The sequence below is a fragment of the Microtus pennsylvanicus genome, chromosome 18, assembly GCF_037038515.1.
Source record: "Microtus pennsylvanicus isolate mMicPen1 chromosome 18, mMicPen1.hap1, whole genome shotgun sequence".
In the NCBI taxonomy this organism is placed as follows: domain Eukaryota; kingdom Metazoa; phylum Chordata; class Mammalia; order Rodentia; family Cricetidae; genus Microtus; species Microtus pennsylvanicus.
In genome coordinates, this window is record NC_134596.1 from 13,312,632 (window position 1) to 13,329,233 (window position 16,602).

At 48.3% G+C, this 16,602-nt stretch overlaps 2 protein-coding genes across 2 annotated transcripts in view; both read right to left on the bottom strand.

Moving 5' to 3' along the window:
• Oca2 (OCA2 melanosomal transmembrane protein) overlaps window positions 1-6,343 on the bottom strand; it is a 220,857-nt gene extending 214,514 nt beyond the window's left edge. The window contains exon 1 of the mRNA XM_075952458.1: window positions 6,004-6,343. The gene's annotated coding sequence lies outside the window, so the exon portion shown is untranslated. The remainder of the gene's footprint in view (window positions 1-6,003) is intronic.
• A 3,187-nt stretch (window positions 6,344-9,530) lies between these two features.
• The window catches only part of Herc2 (HECT and RLD domain containing E3 ubiquitin protein ligase 2), a 154,660-nt gene continuing 147,588 nt past the window's right edge, over window positions 9,531-16,602 (bottom strand). Inside the window, exons 87-93 of the mRNA XM_075952430.1 lie at window positions 14,442-14,583; window positions 14,088-14,282; window positions 13,256-13,368; window positions 12,538-12,728; window positions 11,797-11,902; window positions 11,299-11,511; window positions 9,531-10,432 (exon numbers count right to left, since the gene is read on the bottom strand). Of these exons, the coding sequence (XP_075808545.1) occupies window positions 10,160-10,432; window positions 11,299-11,511; window positions 11,797-11,902; window positions 12,538-12,728; window positions 13,256-13,368; window positions 14,088-14,282; window positions 14,442-14,583 (1,233 nt within the window). The 3' untranslated portion in view covers window positions 9,531-10,159. The remainder of the gene's footprint in view (window positions 10,433-11,298; window positions 11,512-11,796; window positions 11,903-12,537; window positions 12,729-13,255; window positions 13,369-14,087; window positions 14,283-14,441; window positions 14,584-16,602) is intronic.

Here is a 16,602-nt window from a genome sequence, read left to right on the forward strand (position 1 = left end):
CCCTACAGGTCAGCAAAGGGTCAGAGCAGTCTCTGCTGCAGCCCAAGGAGCTGCTTCCCCTCCCCCAGCATCACGGATTTTAAAAATTTAAATGTGTGTGTGTATGTATGTGTCTGTGTGTGTCTATGTATGTGTGTATATGTGTGTGTGCACGTGTGTGTCTGTGTGTGTATATGTGTGTGTGCGTGTCTGTGTATATGTGTGTGTGCATGTGTGTCTGTGTGTATGTGTGTGTGCATGTCTGTGTATATGTGTGTGTGCATGTCTGTGTATATGTGTGTGTGCGTGTGTGTCTGTGTGTATATGTGTGTGCATGTGTGTCTGTGTGTATATGTGTGTGTGCGTGTGTGTCTGTGTGTATATGTGTGTGCATGTGTGTCTGTGTGTGTATATGTGTGTGTGCGTGTGTGTCTGTGTGTGTGTCTGTGTATATGTGTGTGTGCATGTGTGTCTGTGTGTGTATATGTGTGTGTGCATGTCTGTGTATATATGTGTATGCGTGTGTGTCTGTGTATATGTGTGTGTGCGTGTGTGTCTGTGTGTATATGCGTGTGCGTGTGTGTCTGTGTGTATATGTGTGTGCGTGTGTCTGTGTGTATATGTGTGTGCGTGTGTGTCTGTGTGTGCGTGTGTCTGTGTGTATATGTGTGTGCGTGTGTGTCTGTGTGTATATGTGTGTGCGTGTGTGTGTATATGTGTGTGCGTGTGTGTCTGTGTGTATATGTGTGTGCGTGTGTGTGTATATGTGTGTGCGTGTGTGTCTGTGTGTATATGTGTGTGTGTGTCTGTGTGTATATGTGTGTGCGTGTGTGTATATGTGTGTGCGTGTGTGTCTGTGTATATATGTGTGTGTGTGTCTGTGTGTATATGTGTGTGCGTGTGTGTGTGTATATGTGTGTGTGTGTGTGTGTCTGTGTGTATATGTGTGTGCGTGTGTGTGTGTATCTGTGTGCATGCGTGCCACAGGACATACTTAGCTAGGCGACAACTTACAGTCACCAGTTTTCTCCTTCCACCACATGGCTTTCAGTGACCACAGTCAGATTACTGGGTTGGGCATCAAGAGTCTGCACCTTGTTGAGCCATTTTGCTTGCCCCATTTCGAGATTTTGGGGTAGCTTCTATAAGTGAGCCTGCCAGAGAGGCTCAGTCAAGCCTTACAGGTGCCCTTCAGAGCCAATATGGTCTACTTCTGAGGTCTTGCCTGGTTCAAGCTTCTGTTGGGGAAAGCCCCATGCCGAACTTCTCACAGTCAGAACCCGATAAGGAACTTGTGGAAAGGAGTCAACACCCCCCCCCCCACACACACACACAGCAACTGTGCTGCCCACTGTATGTGGACTTCTTCTCTGTACATAGAAATGGCCTGGAGCACCACACACAGGCACATTACCCGCAGGCGCTGGGCGCTACACAGGAATTGGCTGGAGCTCAGAGGCTCTTGGCTCTGTCTTCAAAGCAATAGCACAAAAAGCCTCCTTATAAGAGGAGCTCAGGAATCTCCCGGGGAGAATCATTTATTTATTCCTGGAGCTTGGTTGTGGTTAGGAATATTTCATTTTTAAAACATTTAAAGATTTAATTTAATAGTGTGTGTGTGCACGTGTGTTTGCATGTGTGTGCGTGTGTGCACACGTGTGTGTTTGCGTGTGTGCATGTGTATGCGTGTGTGTTGAATGTGTGTGTGCACATGTGTGTGCACCTGTGTTTGCATGTGTGTGTGTGCGTGTGTGGGTGCATGTGTGTGGGTACCCACAGAGGCCAGAAGAAGGCAGCTGGAGTTAGAGCTGATTGTGAGCTGCCTAATTTGGGTGCTGGGAATCGAACATGGGTCCTCTGCAAGAGCAGCAAAAACTCTTGACCACTGAGCCATCTCTCCAGCCCCAAAATTTTTTAACTTTTACTTTTTAAATATTGCTTATTTATTCTTTGACAATTCATACCTTTACACAATGTTTCTTGATCCTGTCTGCCCCAATATCCCCCAACACGCCCCTTCCCCCCTCCATATCATCTCCTTTTATCTTATAGCTGATTGGGTTCAATTAGTATCGCCTGCTGATCTCATACACACAGGTAACGGCGGCTGCAGTGAGATCACGCGTGCAACAGGCAAGTCACATGCAGAAGACAGCCTTTCGCAGCCTTACTCACGGGTCCCCAGCTCATATGGTCTTTCTGTCCCCTCTTCTACCATGTTCTCTGAGCCTTGGGGTGTGGGGGTTGATATACGTGCCCCATTAGGACTGGGCACCCCCAGTCACTCATTCTCAGCCCTCTGACTGTTGCCCACTGCAGAAGAAGCTTCTCCAGCCAAGGTTGAGAGCCCTGCTAGACGTCTGTAAGACACGGGCTTTAAACCGAAGCACATTACGCAGTGATGGAGGGATAAGGGCTGCCCAATCAGCGGGGACCCATTGTGTCCACAGCACAAGGGCACCAACACCCCATTTCTGCATGAAGAAGAGCCCAAGCTTGCTGTGGTCGCCCCTACCGAGATGTTTGTAGATGTCCCAGTCCAGGCTGCCTAGGGATCAGGTCCACACCCGGCTCATGGTCGCTATGCATGGCAACCTGGCTGCACGGCAGAAAGCATTGGGGGTCTGCCATAAGGATTATAACCAAGAACGGTGCAAACACTGCCAAACATCAGCTTCCCTGTGCCTCACAGATCCTGCTTGTGTAGCTGGCGACTGTTTGCCGTGGACTCCATTCCCTAACTCTGCCGATGGATTATATGACCTTAACCCTGGAGAAAATCCTACCCCTGCTGTGGATTGGCTCAGACAACCAGATTGTCATACCCTAAACCAATAGGCTGGGACCTCTGGGGAGAGACATGATCAAGCTCCCACAGACAAAATCTTTGCGATCAATAGCCAGCCACTTAGGTACCATCTGTTTCCAGCGCTCTTAGCTGCTGGAGCAATCAGTTCTCATGGCTGGTAGGGGAGTGTCTAGATGGCAGATTCTTGGCAGCTACGAGTGAGTACTGAAAGAAAACAGAAGCCTTTGCATTCTGCGGGGGCACAACTCAAGGGTCGCCTAGGAGCCTTACAAAGAGAACAGGCTCCCTCAGTCAGAAGTGATTAGGGCCAAGCCTAGCAATCTCAGTTTTCGTCTGAACTGCAAAGAGGGGTTCAGGTACAAAACAAGATATGACCATATCTTCGTACGGCTCAGAATGTTCTAGAAAGAAATTCCAAATAAGAGTTCCTTTATGTAACATAGAAATCAAGTCTGGCCGGGCGGTGGTGGTGCACGCCTGTAATCCCAGCACTTGGGAGGCAGAGACAGGCGGATCTCTGTGAGTTCGAGGCCAGCCTGGTCTACCAAGGGAGTTCCAGGACAGGCTCCAAAGCTACAGAGAACCCCTATCTCGAAAAACCAAAAAAAAAAAAAAAAAAAGAAATCAAGCCTGTACCTAAAAGTGGCTGTTTTTAAGTACCCGGATGTAAACCTAGCATGTTTATAGAATCCCTTTGCTCAGGATGTGAATATGTGTGTGCATATATTTTGGTGTGTCGGGGAGCCAATGAAGGCAGCCTTCCTTTCTTGCTCTTAACTATCATGGGATCCACACTGGAACCTTAGTACCAGGACCACACCTATCTCTATAGGGAATCCTGCCAGGACAAATGGCCAGCCAAATGCCTATGGCCACTCAGATATGTTGGCAAGAATAGGCACAAGAGGCCAAGGATGAGTCCCATATTGGTGGTAACGTGTCACACGTGTAGGGCATGTGGCTTATGTCACCCATAGCAGAGCTGGGGTGTCACCATTGCCTAGGAAGGGTCGGAGCTATCCTGAGGGACACCTAGGAAGGCCAGACCCCTTGTATAAGAAGGTTCTCATGAGGATGCCTATGTGTTTGTCTTTGGGTTCACCTTCTTACTTAGCTTCTCTAGGAACATGCATTATAAGCCCAATGTCCTTTATTTATGTCTAGAAACCAAATATGAGTGAGTACATCCCATGTTCCTCTTTTTGGGTCTGGCTTACCTCACTCAGGATAGTGTTTTCTATTTCCATCCATTTGCATGCAAAATCAGGCGATGAAAGGAGACAGAGACAGAGGAGCACGGGACAGAAATCTCAAGGTCCAAATCAGGAGCAGAAGGAGAGAGAGCACGAGCAAGGAACTCAGGACCACGAGGGGTGCACCCACACACTGAGAGAACGGGGATGTTCTATCGGGAACTCACCAAGGCCAGCTGGCCTGGGTCTGAAAAAGCATGGGATAAATCCGGACTGGCTGAACATAGAGGACAATGAGGAATACTGAGAACTCAAGAACAATCGCAGAGGGTTTTTGATCCTACTGCACGTACTGGCTTTGGGGGAGCCTAGGCAGTTTGGATGCTCACCTTAGGAGACCTGGATAGAGGTGGGCGGTCCTTGGGCTTCCCACAGGTCAGGGAACCCTGATTGCTCTTCGAGCAGATTAGGGAGGGTGACTTGATCAGGGGAGGGGGAGGGAAATGGGAGGCGGTTGCGGGGAGGAGGCAGAAATCCGTAATAAAAAATAAAAAAAAAAAAAATAAAGACAATAAGAGGGAAAAAAAAAAAAAAAGAAGGTTCTCTTCACCCTGCACCGCCCAAGGCACACCTCTGGAGACAGAAATGGCTGGGGTCCCCCCAACAGCCAGGAAGTCCTGAGACTTCCCAGGAGGCAGTTCCACTCACTGGCCCACCATCCCTCCTCGCTTCCAGCTTCATGCTCCTGGCCCGGTCACCGACCCTTGAGCCTCACCACCTCTCCGGTGTGGCTGGTGCAGGTTTCATTCTGCGCAAAGTCAACAGGAAAAGCGAGTTCACAGGACCCCCTGACCCTGAGGTCAGAAGCCCCTAGAGCTGGCTTCTGCCAAAGGTGGTGACCCTCCGCAGCACGTCCCGCAGTGGGGGCGGGACAGAGGGAGGGGCTTGGACTCCTTGGCTGCACCTGCCACTCCCTGGAGTTACAGCTTCCTCACAGGCTTGTTCTCTCACCCTAAAAGGATTCTACCTGAACGATGCGATGCGATCTGAGTCAGGAAAGAAATGCTTAGGCAGCGACCACGGCTGCCCTGCCGTGTCACTAATCAGCTTATTGTTAATGCCAGAACTTGAGCTTCACCAAGGAGACTGGCAAAGGATCACAAGACCCAAGGCTACAAGGCCGACTTCTGCTCCCAGGAATCTCACACTCACGTGTTCCCCGGGCTGCTCTGGTGGACTAATCCTTGTGGAGGTTCTCTGTGCGCAGTGAGGCCCAGCGCATGGCTCAGGCTTGGGTGCCTTTGGAGTCAGCCGGTCAGCTCCACGAACTGACCTCAAAGCCGTTCAAAGAGGATTTCACAAAGAATGCCGGTATTTCTAAAAGGAACCCCGTTCCACAGACCTCTCTCCTTCAAAGGAATGGGTTTGCAGGTCAGATAGCATACATTACATGGACTTAGAGAGCGCTCACTAGGAAGCCTAGACTTTTAATTAAACCTGAGGACAGTAGGGGGTAACCACAGACTGGGCACAGACCTTACTGGCAAAAACAAGCCCATCTAGGCAAAATCACATCCATTGAACATAATATAAGCCAGGCATTGCTATTGCAAACCCTCTTGTTCAGTCCCTGGGTTACATGTAGCCTTTGATCAGTTTAAAAAAACAAACAAAAACACCACCATTTACTCTTTGATAACTTCATATATGAATTCAAACATTTTTATTATATATATACACATATATGTATATATACGTTATATGTGTGTGTATATATATATATAGTGCCCTAACCCTATCCCATTCCCCTACCACTCATTTAAAAAGTTAAACTATTTTGTGTGCGTGCGTGCATGCGTGTGTGTGTGTGTGTGTGTGTGTGTGTGTGTGTGTTTACACGCGCCACAGGAAGTGTGTAGCTCGTGGACAACTTGCAGTGGCCGGCGCAAGAGCCTCTCCCCGCGGGAAAAGCCCCCTCCCCAACTTCTCGGGAGAACCTGATGAGAAACTTCCTACACCTACCAGTTCGTAGAGCTCTTGACCAAGTCTTGGGCAGAAAGGCAACTTGTCTGCTGGGGACAAGAGTGGAGTCCGTCCATGCAGAGAAATCAGCTGTTGACGGGGAGCATAACGGTGAAGTCTATGAGACCTTGCCTTGCTTTGAATTTGGGCTGTGTTAGAACTGAGTCTTCGATAGGCAATGTCCAGAGTGAAAGGAGCTGAGCGGTAGGTGAAGGTCAGTGGAGAGCCCTTAGGTCACGGTGTGTCCGTGGAAGAGAGCTAGGTCCTGGCTCAGTTCTTTCACGCGAAGCTTTTTACGGAAGAGCCAATCGATCCTTCCTTGGCGCGCATCTAGCGCTGTGACTCTACTGCGCATGTGCATGGCATTGTGCCGCTAAATACCGGGAAGTACCTGAACTGAGCTGCCTTCAATCATCCCCTTCCCCCCCCCACTCTTTTGAGATAGGGTCTGCTGTGTGTTCCCACTGGGTTGGTCACAGACACGGTTAGTACCATCTTGATTCTGTGCAGAGGGCCCTCCAGAGATACAGCCCATTAGCTTCCCTCCCAGGGGACGAGAGGGAAGGGACCCAAGGCTTTGAAGACCTGAGAGACTCACAAGGTGCCTCACACTGCTGTCGGGGCTCATGGAGTCTACGAACCTTCACATCCGAAATCACCTTCCTGAGGCTATACTATAATAACCCGTGCAAGAAAGACACAGACTACCACGCTGGTTAAAAGTGGATTGGGTCTTTATTGGCCAGTGACCAAGAGCCGGCTCGTGCCTCAAAGCGTCTAAGTCCTGAGACTCAGGAAAACCGCCTTTTTCAGGCCGAAATTATGAAGAACATAATTGACATGGACGGTAGATGAGGGTCAGAGTAAACGTTGAAACATTCATTTCTGGCAGAACATAGTAATTATTTCACACAACATGACATTCATTTTCACCATCTTTAGTTATCTTGGTTTATGTTAAGTTGATATAAACATGTCTTACTTTGGCTAACACCTCTGGGCCAAGGCCATGGAACTCTCAAGTGTGTCACCAAGGCAGATGTGGCTGTTGTGGGGTAGAAATTTGAGGACGGTCTAAGCAAACACAGAACGGAGTCAGGACAAGATGGCGTTACCTAAGTCACTTCAGTATCTGAGACGAACAATTACCTGGAGGTAATTCAGGAGTGTGGCAGCCTGTAAGTTATCCAGGGGATGCTCTAGTTCCCAAAGCAATCTTTGGAAACTCACCTGCTTGGAATGGACCTTTAGAAATCCTGATATACTCCATCACTAAAGACGCTTTACGGCAGGATGTAAGACAGAAAAACCAGGCTGGGTCTGAGCCAGAAGCTCCCTGTGGGCTGGCATTTCTAGTACCAACAGGTGGCATGCAGGCTGCAGAACCGCCACCAGTGTCCAGCTTGGCTATGGGCCCTTGCATATTGCACTGCTAGCTTGTCTAGCAAGATGCCCCCGCTGCTCTAGCAGTGGATTCACTGTTACTTCCCAAACTGTAGCTAAAGCCAGCCCCATAGGAGGGACTTGTGTTTGGTACCATCCACCTGAGGCAGGAAAATCCTAATACCCCGTGAGGTGGCTACGGCTATTGTCTTGTTAAATAGGTATAATGTGCTTATCCAATTATTTTCTAACCATTTGTGTTTATGTCCTCGGACAACCGCTGTCAGGGGAGGGGAAGGCAGTTATCTTACTGGTGGCGGTGACCAAAGACACGCCTATGCAGTCAGTCGAAGTGCGAGGAATGTCTGTTGCTGTGTAGCATGGAGGCCCAGTGGCCAACCATAAACGAAAGAGAGAATCCGATCGCCCAGTACCCATCAAGACTCAACAACAGAAGGGTAGAAAGAAATGTAAGGGCTGGAGGAAGATGGAGAGTTACATATATTCCCTCCAGACTGAGTACAACCATCGCTGCCCTGATTGAGAGTAGCTGTAATTATCCCCACGAAATCAGGACTACTACTATTTACTCGTGGAGGGCTGGAGAGGGCTCACAAAGCTCACGGTACCGACAGGGTTTTCGAACAAGATTCTAAGGAAGCCTCTCCGTTCCGTGAGGTTCTATAAGCAGTAAAGCAGCGCCTGGGAGGGGCTCTTCAATAATGCAGCTTTCTTTAAGCTGCCCAGGGGTGAAGGCCGTTCTTGGTTGTCATTTTGACACGCCTGGGAAGTAGTTCCCTCAAATGAGGAACTGCCTTCACCGGACTGGGTTCATGGGTGTGTAGACCGGTTCATGGGTGTGTACGTGGGGGCATTTTCTTGACTGCTAATGGATGCAAGAGGGCCCAGCCGACTGTGAGCGGGTACCATCCCTAAGCAGGTGGCAAGCCTCTGCTTCCCTAGACGATGATCTGAAAGATGAAATAACTCAATTGTGGCCAGAGCGATTTATCCCATGGCAGAAAACAAGGACCACTCTTCAGTGTTGCGGTTTGCCCATCGTTTGCCCAGGGGACTTCCCAGGGGTGCAGTGGCCTTCTGAGTCCTGCATGCATACTCCTGACACCCCATACACTTTCCATTTTACCAACCAGGATTGCTGGTGCAATTGCTGAGGTCAATCGAATTTTATTTTTTACACCTCCTCAGGAAAAGTCATGACAGGTCTCAATCAGTAGTCCAGGCTGACCTTGCATCCATGATCCTCCTGCCTCAGGCTCTTAGGTGCCGGGATATCTTTTACATGAAATTAAGTCAGCTTCAGTATTTTGTTATAATTAACGGAAAATAGATTACTGCAGGCACCACACTTCTTATGAATTCAAGCAGACTACTGGTTTATGTGCATTCTAAATATGTAATCTACTACCACTTTTATTAGTAAAACAAAACAAAAATCACATGCTATATCCAACCAACTAATCCACAATTCAAAATACTGGGGAAGCCTCACAGCAGTGTCAAGTGTGACTGAAGAGCCGTATTCCTTAGACGGCCCACCTTTGCTACCGTAGGTTTTTCTTTTTTTTTCTTTTTTCTTGGTTTTTCGAGACAGGGTTTCTCTGTGGTTTTGGAGCCTGTCCTGGAACTAGCTCTTGTAGACCAGGCTGGATATATTTTACCATAGGTTTTTCTGCACAGATTTTGATCTATTTAAGTTGGAGGTTGAACAGCTAAACGCTAAGGTGTAGCTCTCCCGGTATCCTCTTGGGTCTAAAGGAAGAGCCTGCGGCTGACAATCAAAGGCATCTCACTCTTAGTTCACAGTTTATTTTTGCAAAAGTTGCCTTCCAAGGTAAACTACAAAAATTTTGACTCCGTCGGGTACCCGATCTCAAGATCTAGCGTGTTAGGCCTATCTTCCAGTTCTTCTACGCTGCCCTCTATTCTTCCGTTTGCAGAGAGCTCACCAGGCCAGGGGAACAGGCACTGGAACCGGGCATAGGGCAGGTCTGGAGAGAAAGTCAGAGGAGGGAGCTCTGGGGGTCCCTCGGCCGTCTGGGCCCTGAAGAGTGTCACGGAGTGTCCTTTGGTTGTAGTAGATCCACATGTGCTAGTCTGATTGGTTAAGAAAGCTCAGCCTATACTTTTGTGACACATGTTTTATTTATAGGGGATTAAAATTTTGGCATATACATGACACAAGCATTAAATATAGCACACTTTCCATGATAGAAATGATCATACTGTCCACCAAGACGCCTCAATTCCAATCACATATTGCATATGCTAAAATGGTACACCTGGGGAAGGGGGAATGAATGCATTTTATTTTCTGTAACTTCTAAATGCATCCAAGAAATAATAATTTAATGTTCAAAAAGCTTTTAATAAACAAATTCAGGGTAAAATTAGTTGAAATATTTATAATACGATTTCATCATTACACAATATGTTCAATATACAGTCGCTGACACTGCAAAGGAAAGGGGATCAACTGCACCCACAAGGAGAAGGCTGTGCACGATGCTGTCACATGAACATCCACGCCGCAGGAAACACTGGGCCCTACAGGTAGTGCAGCACGGGGAAGAAGTACCCACAGTGTTCCTCACGCACAGGCCATCTTCCCGCTGTCCTGCCGCATGGTACTTCATCTCAGACAGCCAGGCCATCTCTTCCACACATCAAGGGTGACAGTCCTCATCCAAAGCACTCGACATTTACAATTTACAGAGCACTGCTTCTCCTCATTGCTCAGCCGCGTTTCACCTTAGTGCCCGGTCAGGTAGTCCTGGGTAGAGTCTGAAGCAAACGAGTCTGCGTCCTCATTGTCCGAGTCCTCGCTGCTGTCGTCGGCAGCCGGCTCTCCCGTGAGCGCTATGCGGGCATAGTCATCCGTGTCTATGGACTTGCAGAAGTGGATGGCGTACTTCAGCTTCTCCTCCAGCACCTGCTTGCAGGAGTAGCGGGGCAACTTGAGCAGAAAGAAGCACGTGTAGGACTCAGGAAGGAAGTGGTCAGGAGGGTTGTATTTATCCAGGACCTGTCGGGAGGAAATATTAAATAATAAGAGTGCGGGGAGGGGCAGTGAAACTCTGGGTTTAGTTTACTGTGTCTACTTCAGCCTCACAGATGCTATCTATTTGTCTATAAAAAGAAACATGTAAGAAAATATAGAATCTAACTCATTTTAGAATTTTTTTTAAAAAGTAACTCATTCCTAGGGCCGGCAATAAAAGAAGCAAAATCGTCTAATGGTGTGGCAGAAGCCGGGAAAGGGCACGCGGCCACCAGAGGTCGCTCTTTCTGAGAGTGTCAACTCACTTTCAGGTTAAGACACTAGGCAGCAAACACGATTCTTCACTGCTGTTTAGGAGAAACCTTTTGTTTGCTGTCAAAGACGGTCCTGAAAGATGGGTATTTTCATAACCCCAGCCACAGACGTGTCTCTGTGCTACTGCTACCAGGACAAAGAGAGTGTTAAATCTGGTTTACCCACCTCAGTGACCTTAAAAGGCAAACTGAGCTCGTTTAAGTCATCAGACTATTGAGTTCTAAGACAAAGCAAACTTGCTCTCAAAAGTACGAGCAGTCTCATTTTCTTAGTAAGCATAATATTTAGTGATCTATCTGATCCAAACAAACACTTATGAAATATGTGTGTCCAAAATCTGTATGCTGCTATAACACTAGCATACTCTGCTTATGGTTTGACTTTGCAGAAATATGTGATGGTATTCAAGATCAGCAATTGTAAAATTTTAAGACTTCAAATTATAGAAGTTAGATATTTTCCATTTTCATTTCACAAAAAGCTGCTCTCAAGTGTTCTGCAGCAGAACACACACTAGGGCAGGTCGCTTCTACCCATGTCGGTACAGTGCTTTGCAATCGGGGAGAGGAGCCTACCTGGATGACAAAGTCTCTACCCCGGAAGTCGGCAATGGTCCTGGGCAATCTTGTCCGGCCCCACACAAAGCGAAGGAAGAGAGAGCGTTCCGTGTTAGAGAAAGACTCCATCACCTCCCAGAACCACTGGACCAAGGATGCAGAAGGTTCAATCCCTTTATACGTTGCCACTGACTTTAAAAGATGCAGTGGAATGTCTGGGCTCCCACACACCTAGGAAAGACATCCTATTAGTGCAGGCTCACACTTCCGTCTTTTTTCTTTCAACAGGATCACCCTTTTCTTTTTCTCTAATAAGGTTCCTACAGACCCAGGAGAAGGAGAGCACCACTCTGAACCTCAGTATCTAGTGGGCAGGCAGTGAAGAGGGCACACTGTGTTTCCTTTCATTTACTGTCATAGTCAAGTCTTTACAAATGCAAGGGTTTAAGTCCAGGATCAAATAGTGAGTGGGCCAGCATGCCAAGGAGGTTCCAGACAGCACAAGGCAGCACGTACCATCGTCTCCAGCTCGTATCCAGTGAAGAGAGAGAGAAGGGGCACAGGCACCACTCGGGCCATCCCTTCCCGGACAGCAGCCACTTGCTCATCAAATTCATGGAGTCTTAAAAAAACAAACGAACAAAAACCAAATTTTCCTTACACTTGTGCCTATGTTTACCAGGCACCTTGTCTTGCTGGTACCAAGCACTCCACACAGCACTGCCACCACACACACCCCAGGGAGGAGGAGAGGAGGGCTCTGTGACAGCCTTCTAACACAACACCTAAGAGTTCACCTAGACTGGTGCTCAGTACACACCTTCATGATTAACTAAGGCCACACACACTCCGGGCACTGTCTGACGGCAGTGCTGGGCAGCGATGGTGCCACAGCTCTCCAGGGCTTTAATGCCAAGGTACAGGCACACTGGGTTAGTGGAGGCTACTCTGTGTTCACACAGCCCCATCTGGGTCCCTGTCCCTGAGGAGAGGGGCACAAAGAGGCCTGATATCCCCGTTGGGACTGTCCTCTAAATGAGCACACTCTTATTTCCCTCGCTAGAAATTTTAGGTGTGAGTAACAAGTGCTCTGAACCCTAGCCGCCAAATAAAACTACTAACAAAGATCAGCAATAGCTGAAGAAAAATGAGCATAGTTTTATATATGATACATCTGGAAAAACGCAGATAGCCAAGTAACTGTTACTTTTGCCATTTATTAGGTCAAAACGATTGGAAGGAAAGATGATCACAAACCTGTAGTTTATTGCCAGCCGGACATACTCTGCACGGTTGTCCAGGGTGATGTGTGTGTGCTTGGAGCTCAGCTGGATGTCCTGGCCACTAGCACTTGGCACTGTGAAGGGCAGGCTCATGGCCTCAAATTCCTCTGAAGTGGCTTCATTGTCACGAATGTACATGAGTCCAGGAATAAAATCTTTATCAACCTGTCAAAGAGAAATATAGCATACATGCTAAATCTGGGTGGTCCCCACCACAGAACCAAGTCCTTCCCAAGCACGCCCAGTCATACCTGACTTTATCTGCCTCAGAGTGTCTCTAGAATACAAGGGTATGGCAGGTTCTCCCAATCCCCCCAAAAGATTTCTACAAGTATTTCACCCAAGGAGCTAAAGAAAGATCCAGGGAGTTCTTAAATTAACTGCTGAGAAAATGACTGTGCCTGGTAGGTGACAGGCACTCCCCTAAACCCTGAAGAGCACGAAGAGCCAGGGACACCAGGCTGTGACTGCGCTATCAGTCCCTGTTTCTGGGAGCCCGGAGTGTAGCATGTGGCAGTGATCCTCCTTGTTGCTGAGCACCAGAAAGTGCACAGCACGCCAACTCTCACACCCATACTTTGCTCTGTACTAGAATGTGGTTAGAGGCCAGCTGCCTTCATACACCCATGGGTGTTAGGTCAGATCCCAGAAAATCCCAACCCCTTAACAAGACCCCCAGCCCAGATGATCACCTCACTGAGGTCCGCAATGGTGAGGCTCATCCCAGCCAGCTGCTTCCACACAGGCTCAGCGAGATTCAGGCTCAGAGGACTCCCAGTGCGGATAGCAATGCCCAGTAACACCCCTGGTCATTCAAAACAGAAGGTCAGAATACTTGGAACGGATGAGAAGTTGCTTCTCACTTATTCAAAAATGCCTTGGAGTATCAGCTCTGTACTGAGGTCATGGAGCCTTCTAAACCAGTGGCACCAAAACTGAGAGCTGGACCCTACAGCAAGTCCTACTCAAAACTTACTTCCTTTTCTTCCTACGAGACAAGTTTCTAACTTTTCATATTCTTTTAATACACAGGATTAAACCACAGGAAGCCAACTCTTGTCCCTTTGAGGACAGAGCAAAGAGACGGGTTTCTCCGCTAAAGTGGGTATTTAGCTACGGGGCAGTAAGAGGCGGAGCAGCGCTGGAGTGCCCTGCACAGACCCAGACAAGGAGGGACTGCCTACTGCAAAGGCCATCTCTTCCCATGCATTCCTGAGTTTCAGATATGCTGGGAATGCAAACCTAGTATTTTGGCTCCTCTGCATGCCAAAAGAGAGCATCTAGCCTCAAGCACATAGTCACACACTGCCTACCCATAGAACAGCCATAACTTCGGGGGGCTTATCACTATCAAGTCCTTAACACTACATGTAAGATGAAGAGCAGAATCTTTCCCTCCATAATGTCGGTAAAATGCATGACATCACTGCACATCCCTTCCACCCCTAATGCCTGAGATAAACAAGAGATCCTGCATTAACTCGAGGCTGGGGCAGAGTGTATGGAGATGACCGAGAGGCCCACCCAGGAAGCGGAACATGCTGCAGTGTACAGGTGCCCGGGTGGCAGGGTTCAACAGGTAGCAGTCTCTGTTGGCGCCAGATTCATCCCTGCCATTGGGAGTCACGATCAGAAGAGGAGTGAGTCCATTTTGTAGCTCCTCGCAAATCTCCGCTATGGACTCGCTGTAGCCGCCCCCACAGTCATCCACAGATTCACCTAGAAGGAAAGGAGAATCAGCAACACACAGGCCACCCAAACCCGCCTGCAGGCACAGCACCAGGCAGTGCCGCTCTGCCCCTCTGTCCCTGCTACACTATTCTGCTCACTGTCCCCCAGGCGCCCTCCCCCAAGCGAGCATGTGCAGCCAAATCTCACCAACAAACTTGACTTTCCAGACTCGGTGAGGAAGGAGTAGGCTGTCAGGACTGAAGGAACTCATCTTAGCACACATCTGCCCAAAAACAGACTTGGTACCATCAGGACCGGCTAACCCACCTTTACTCCTGGAGCGCTTAACCTAAAAGACAGAATGAACAAAAGCATGAGATACCAGGCGGCAGAAAACACACAGCTGGAAAGCAGCTGTAGAGAAGCCTGCTATACAATTCTCAGAACTCCTCCCCTCCACTCTGTACTCTGAGACCCTCTCTGCACCTGGACCCTACCACCTCACAACACTGTGGCTCCTGCTATGTAACACCTGGATGATTTCTCCCATAAGCAGGTCCTACAAGGAGAAACATTTCCCTTACTACCTCCAGAAACAAACAAGTCCATGGACAAGGCCCACAGAAACAGAAGGGTGCTGTGGCCCTGCACCCACTCCTGGGTGTGAGATGGTGACAGCATGCTAAGTCTAAGAAAAACTGGCCATGCAAATGTACTTGTATTGTGAGTCCTCCAGCGAAACCTCACCATCTTCAGCCAACTTCCAGGGAATTCCAGGTCAAGCTTAAACCACTAGCTTTCTTCAACAGCAAAAGGAACCACATAAACTAAGACACTACAACAAAAATCACAACTTCCTACAGAAGGTCTCTGTCTCTGTCCATACACTAAGCGACAGGCTACTCTCTATAAACTGCACAGCAACCCTGAAAGGGATTCATAGTCTCCGGAGGAGATGAGCTTCAGGAAGACAGCAACAGGGCTGCACAGACCAGCCATGGAAAAGCACCAACTACTGGAGCCCAGCTGCCTGTGCATTTTACCAAAAAAATGAGCAGAGTGTGGACACGTTTACAAAAGTGACAGGCAGTAAACCTCCACAGGTGGACACATTCACAAAACTGACAGGCAGTAAACCTCCACAGGTGGACACATTCACAAAACTGACAGGCAGTAAACCTCCACAGGTGGCACTTTCTCTGGTCAATAGAAGCACAGGGGACATCAGCTGACCTTAATTTGAATTTTCCAAAACGAGCATGAGTGAATGCTGCAGTAAATGTAAAGGGACTTAAACCAGGGTAGTGGCACTGTAGTCCCAGCACTGGGGAGGCGAGAGTAGGAGCCCGAGGTCAGTTTGGGCTATACAAAAAGACTCTGTCTCTACAGCACCCTCCAAAAACCCTCACCCCTGCAACCAAAAAAAAAAGCATGTTAAATACTTTTTATGGATACTGATTTTTCAGAATTTTCTGGTATCAAACATTTTCCTCGCCAGGGGCTCAAAGTCCCAACCCTCCCTGACTTTATTAACAGTTATGGTTACTAGGAGCAGAGGGTGTCACTTTTTCCAGTGGGATAGTCACTGATACCTGGTAAGCCTCCCAGTGACCCAATAAATAACCCTAATTAAGTCCAGCGGGTCACACAAACATCAACAACATCAAAGTACAGAAGGTCCTGTGGAAAAGAAGCAGGTTTCAGCAGGAGAGGGAGTGAGCACAAGAGAGGGCGGGGCGGTGGGGGCGGGGGCTGGCTAAAATTCATCATAGAAAACAGGAGATAAACCTTCCCAGGAAGATGACCTGGGGCTCACATCTGCAGCCCAGGCAGTGGGCAGTGCTAATCTCTCCCGAGTCTTCACAAGCTGGAGCTGTGCAGCATCACTGTAGATGGCAACCGCACGGCCAGTCCGATTCAGTGCTGTCATCCTGACCTATTACATCTTTACCTCAAGGGTCTAGTTTCGGTGGAAAAAATTCTGTTCCAATATCTGGAGAACTCTCTACTCTCGGGAGATCACACTGCACTTACTGTAAGCTCTGGTGTCCAAATACTACGGGTGGTGCAGGAGCCCCAAGATGTCAGTCTACACTGTACACCGGTCTAAGGATGTCTGCCTTTTTTTTTTCTTTTGCCATTTGTTAGTTTTACTTTTAAACATACTGAACATTTTTAAGACAAAATTAAGAACATAAAGACAAGTAGGAAACAGGTATTACTGAAAATCTACAAGGAACAAAGAGAGTAAGCAGCAGCATGCCCACTGCAGGACTCCAGGCAGTCAGGGCCTCATTGACACCTCCAGCCCTGGACTCCCCATCGAGACTCCCGGCTCCAGGGAGCCTGTAGGTCTGTCTGAGACAGG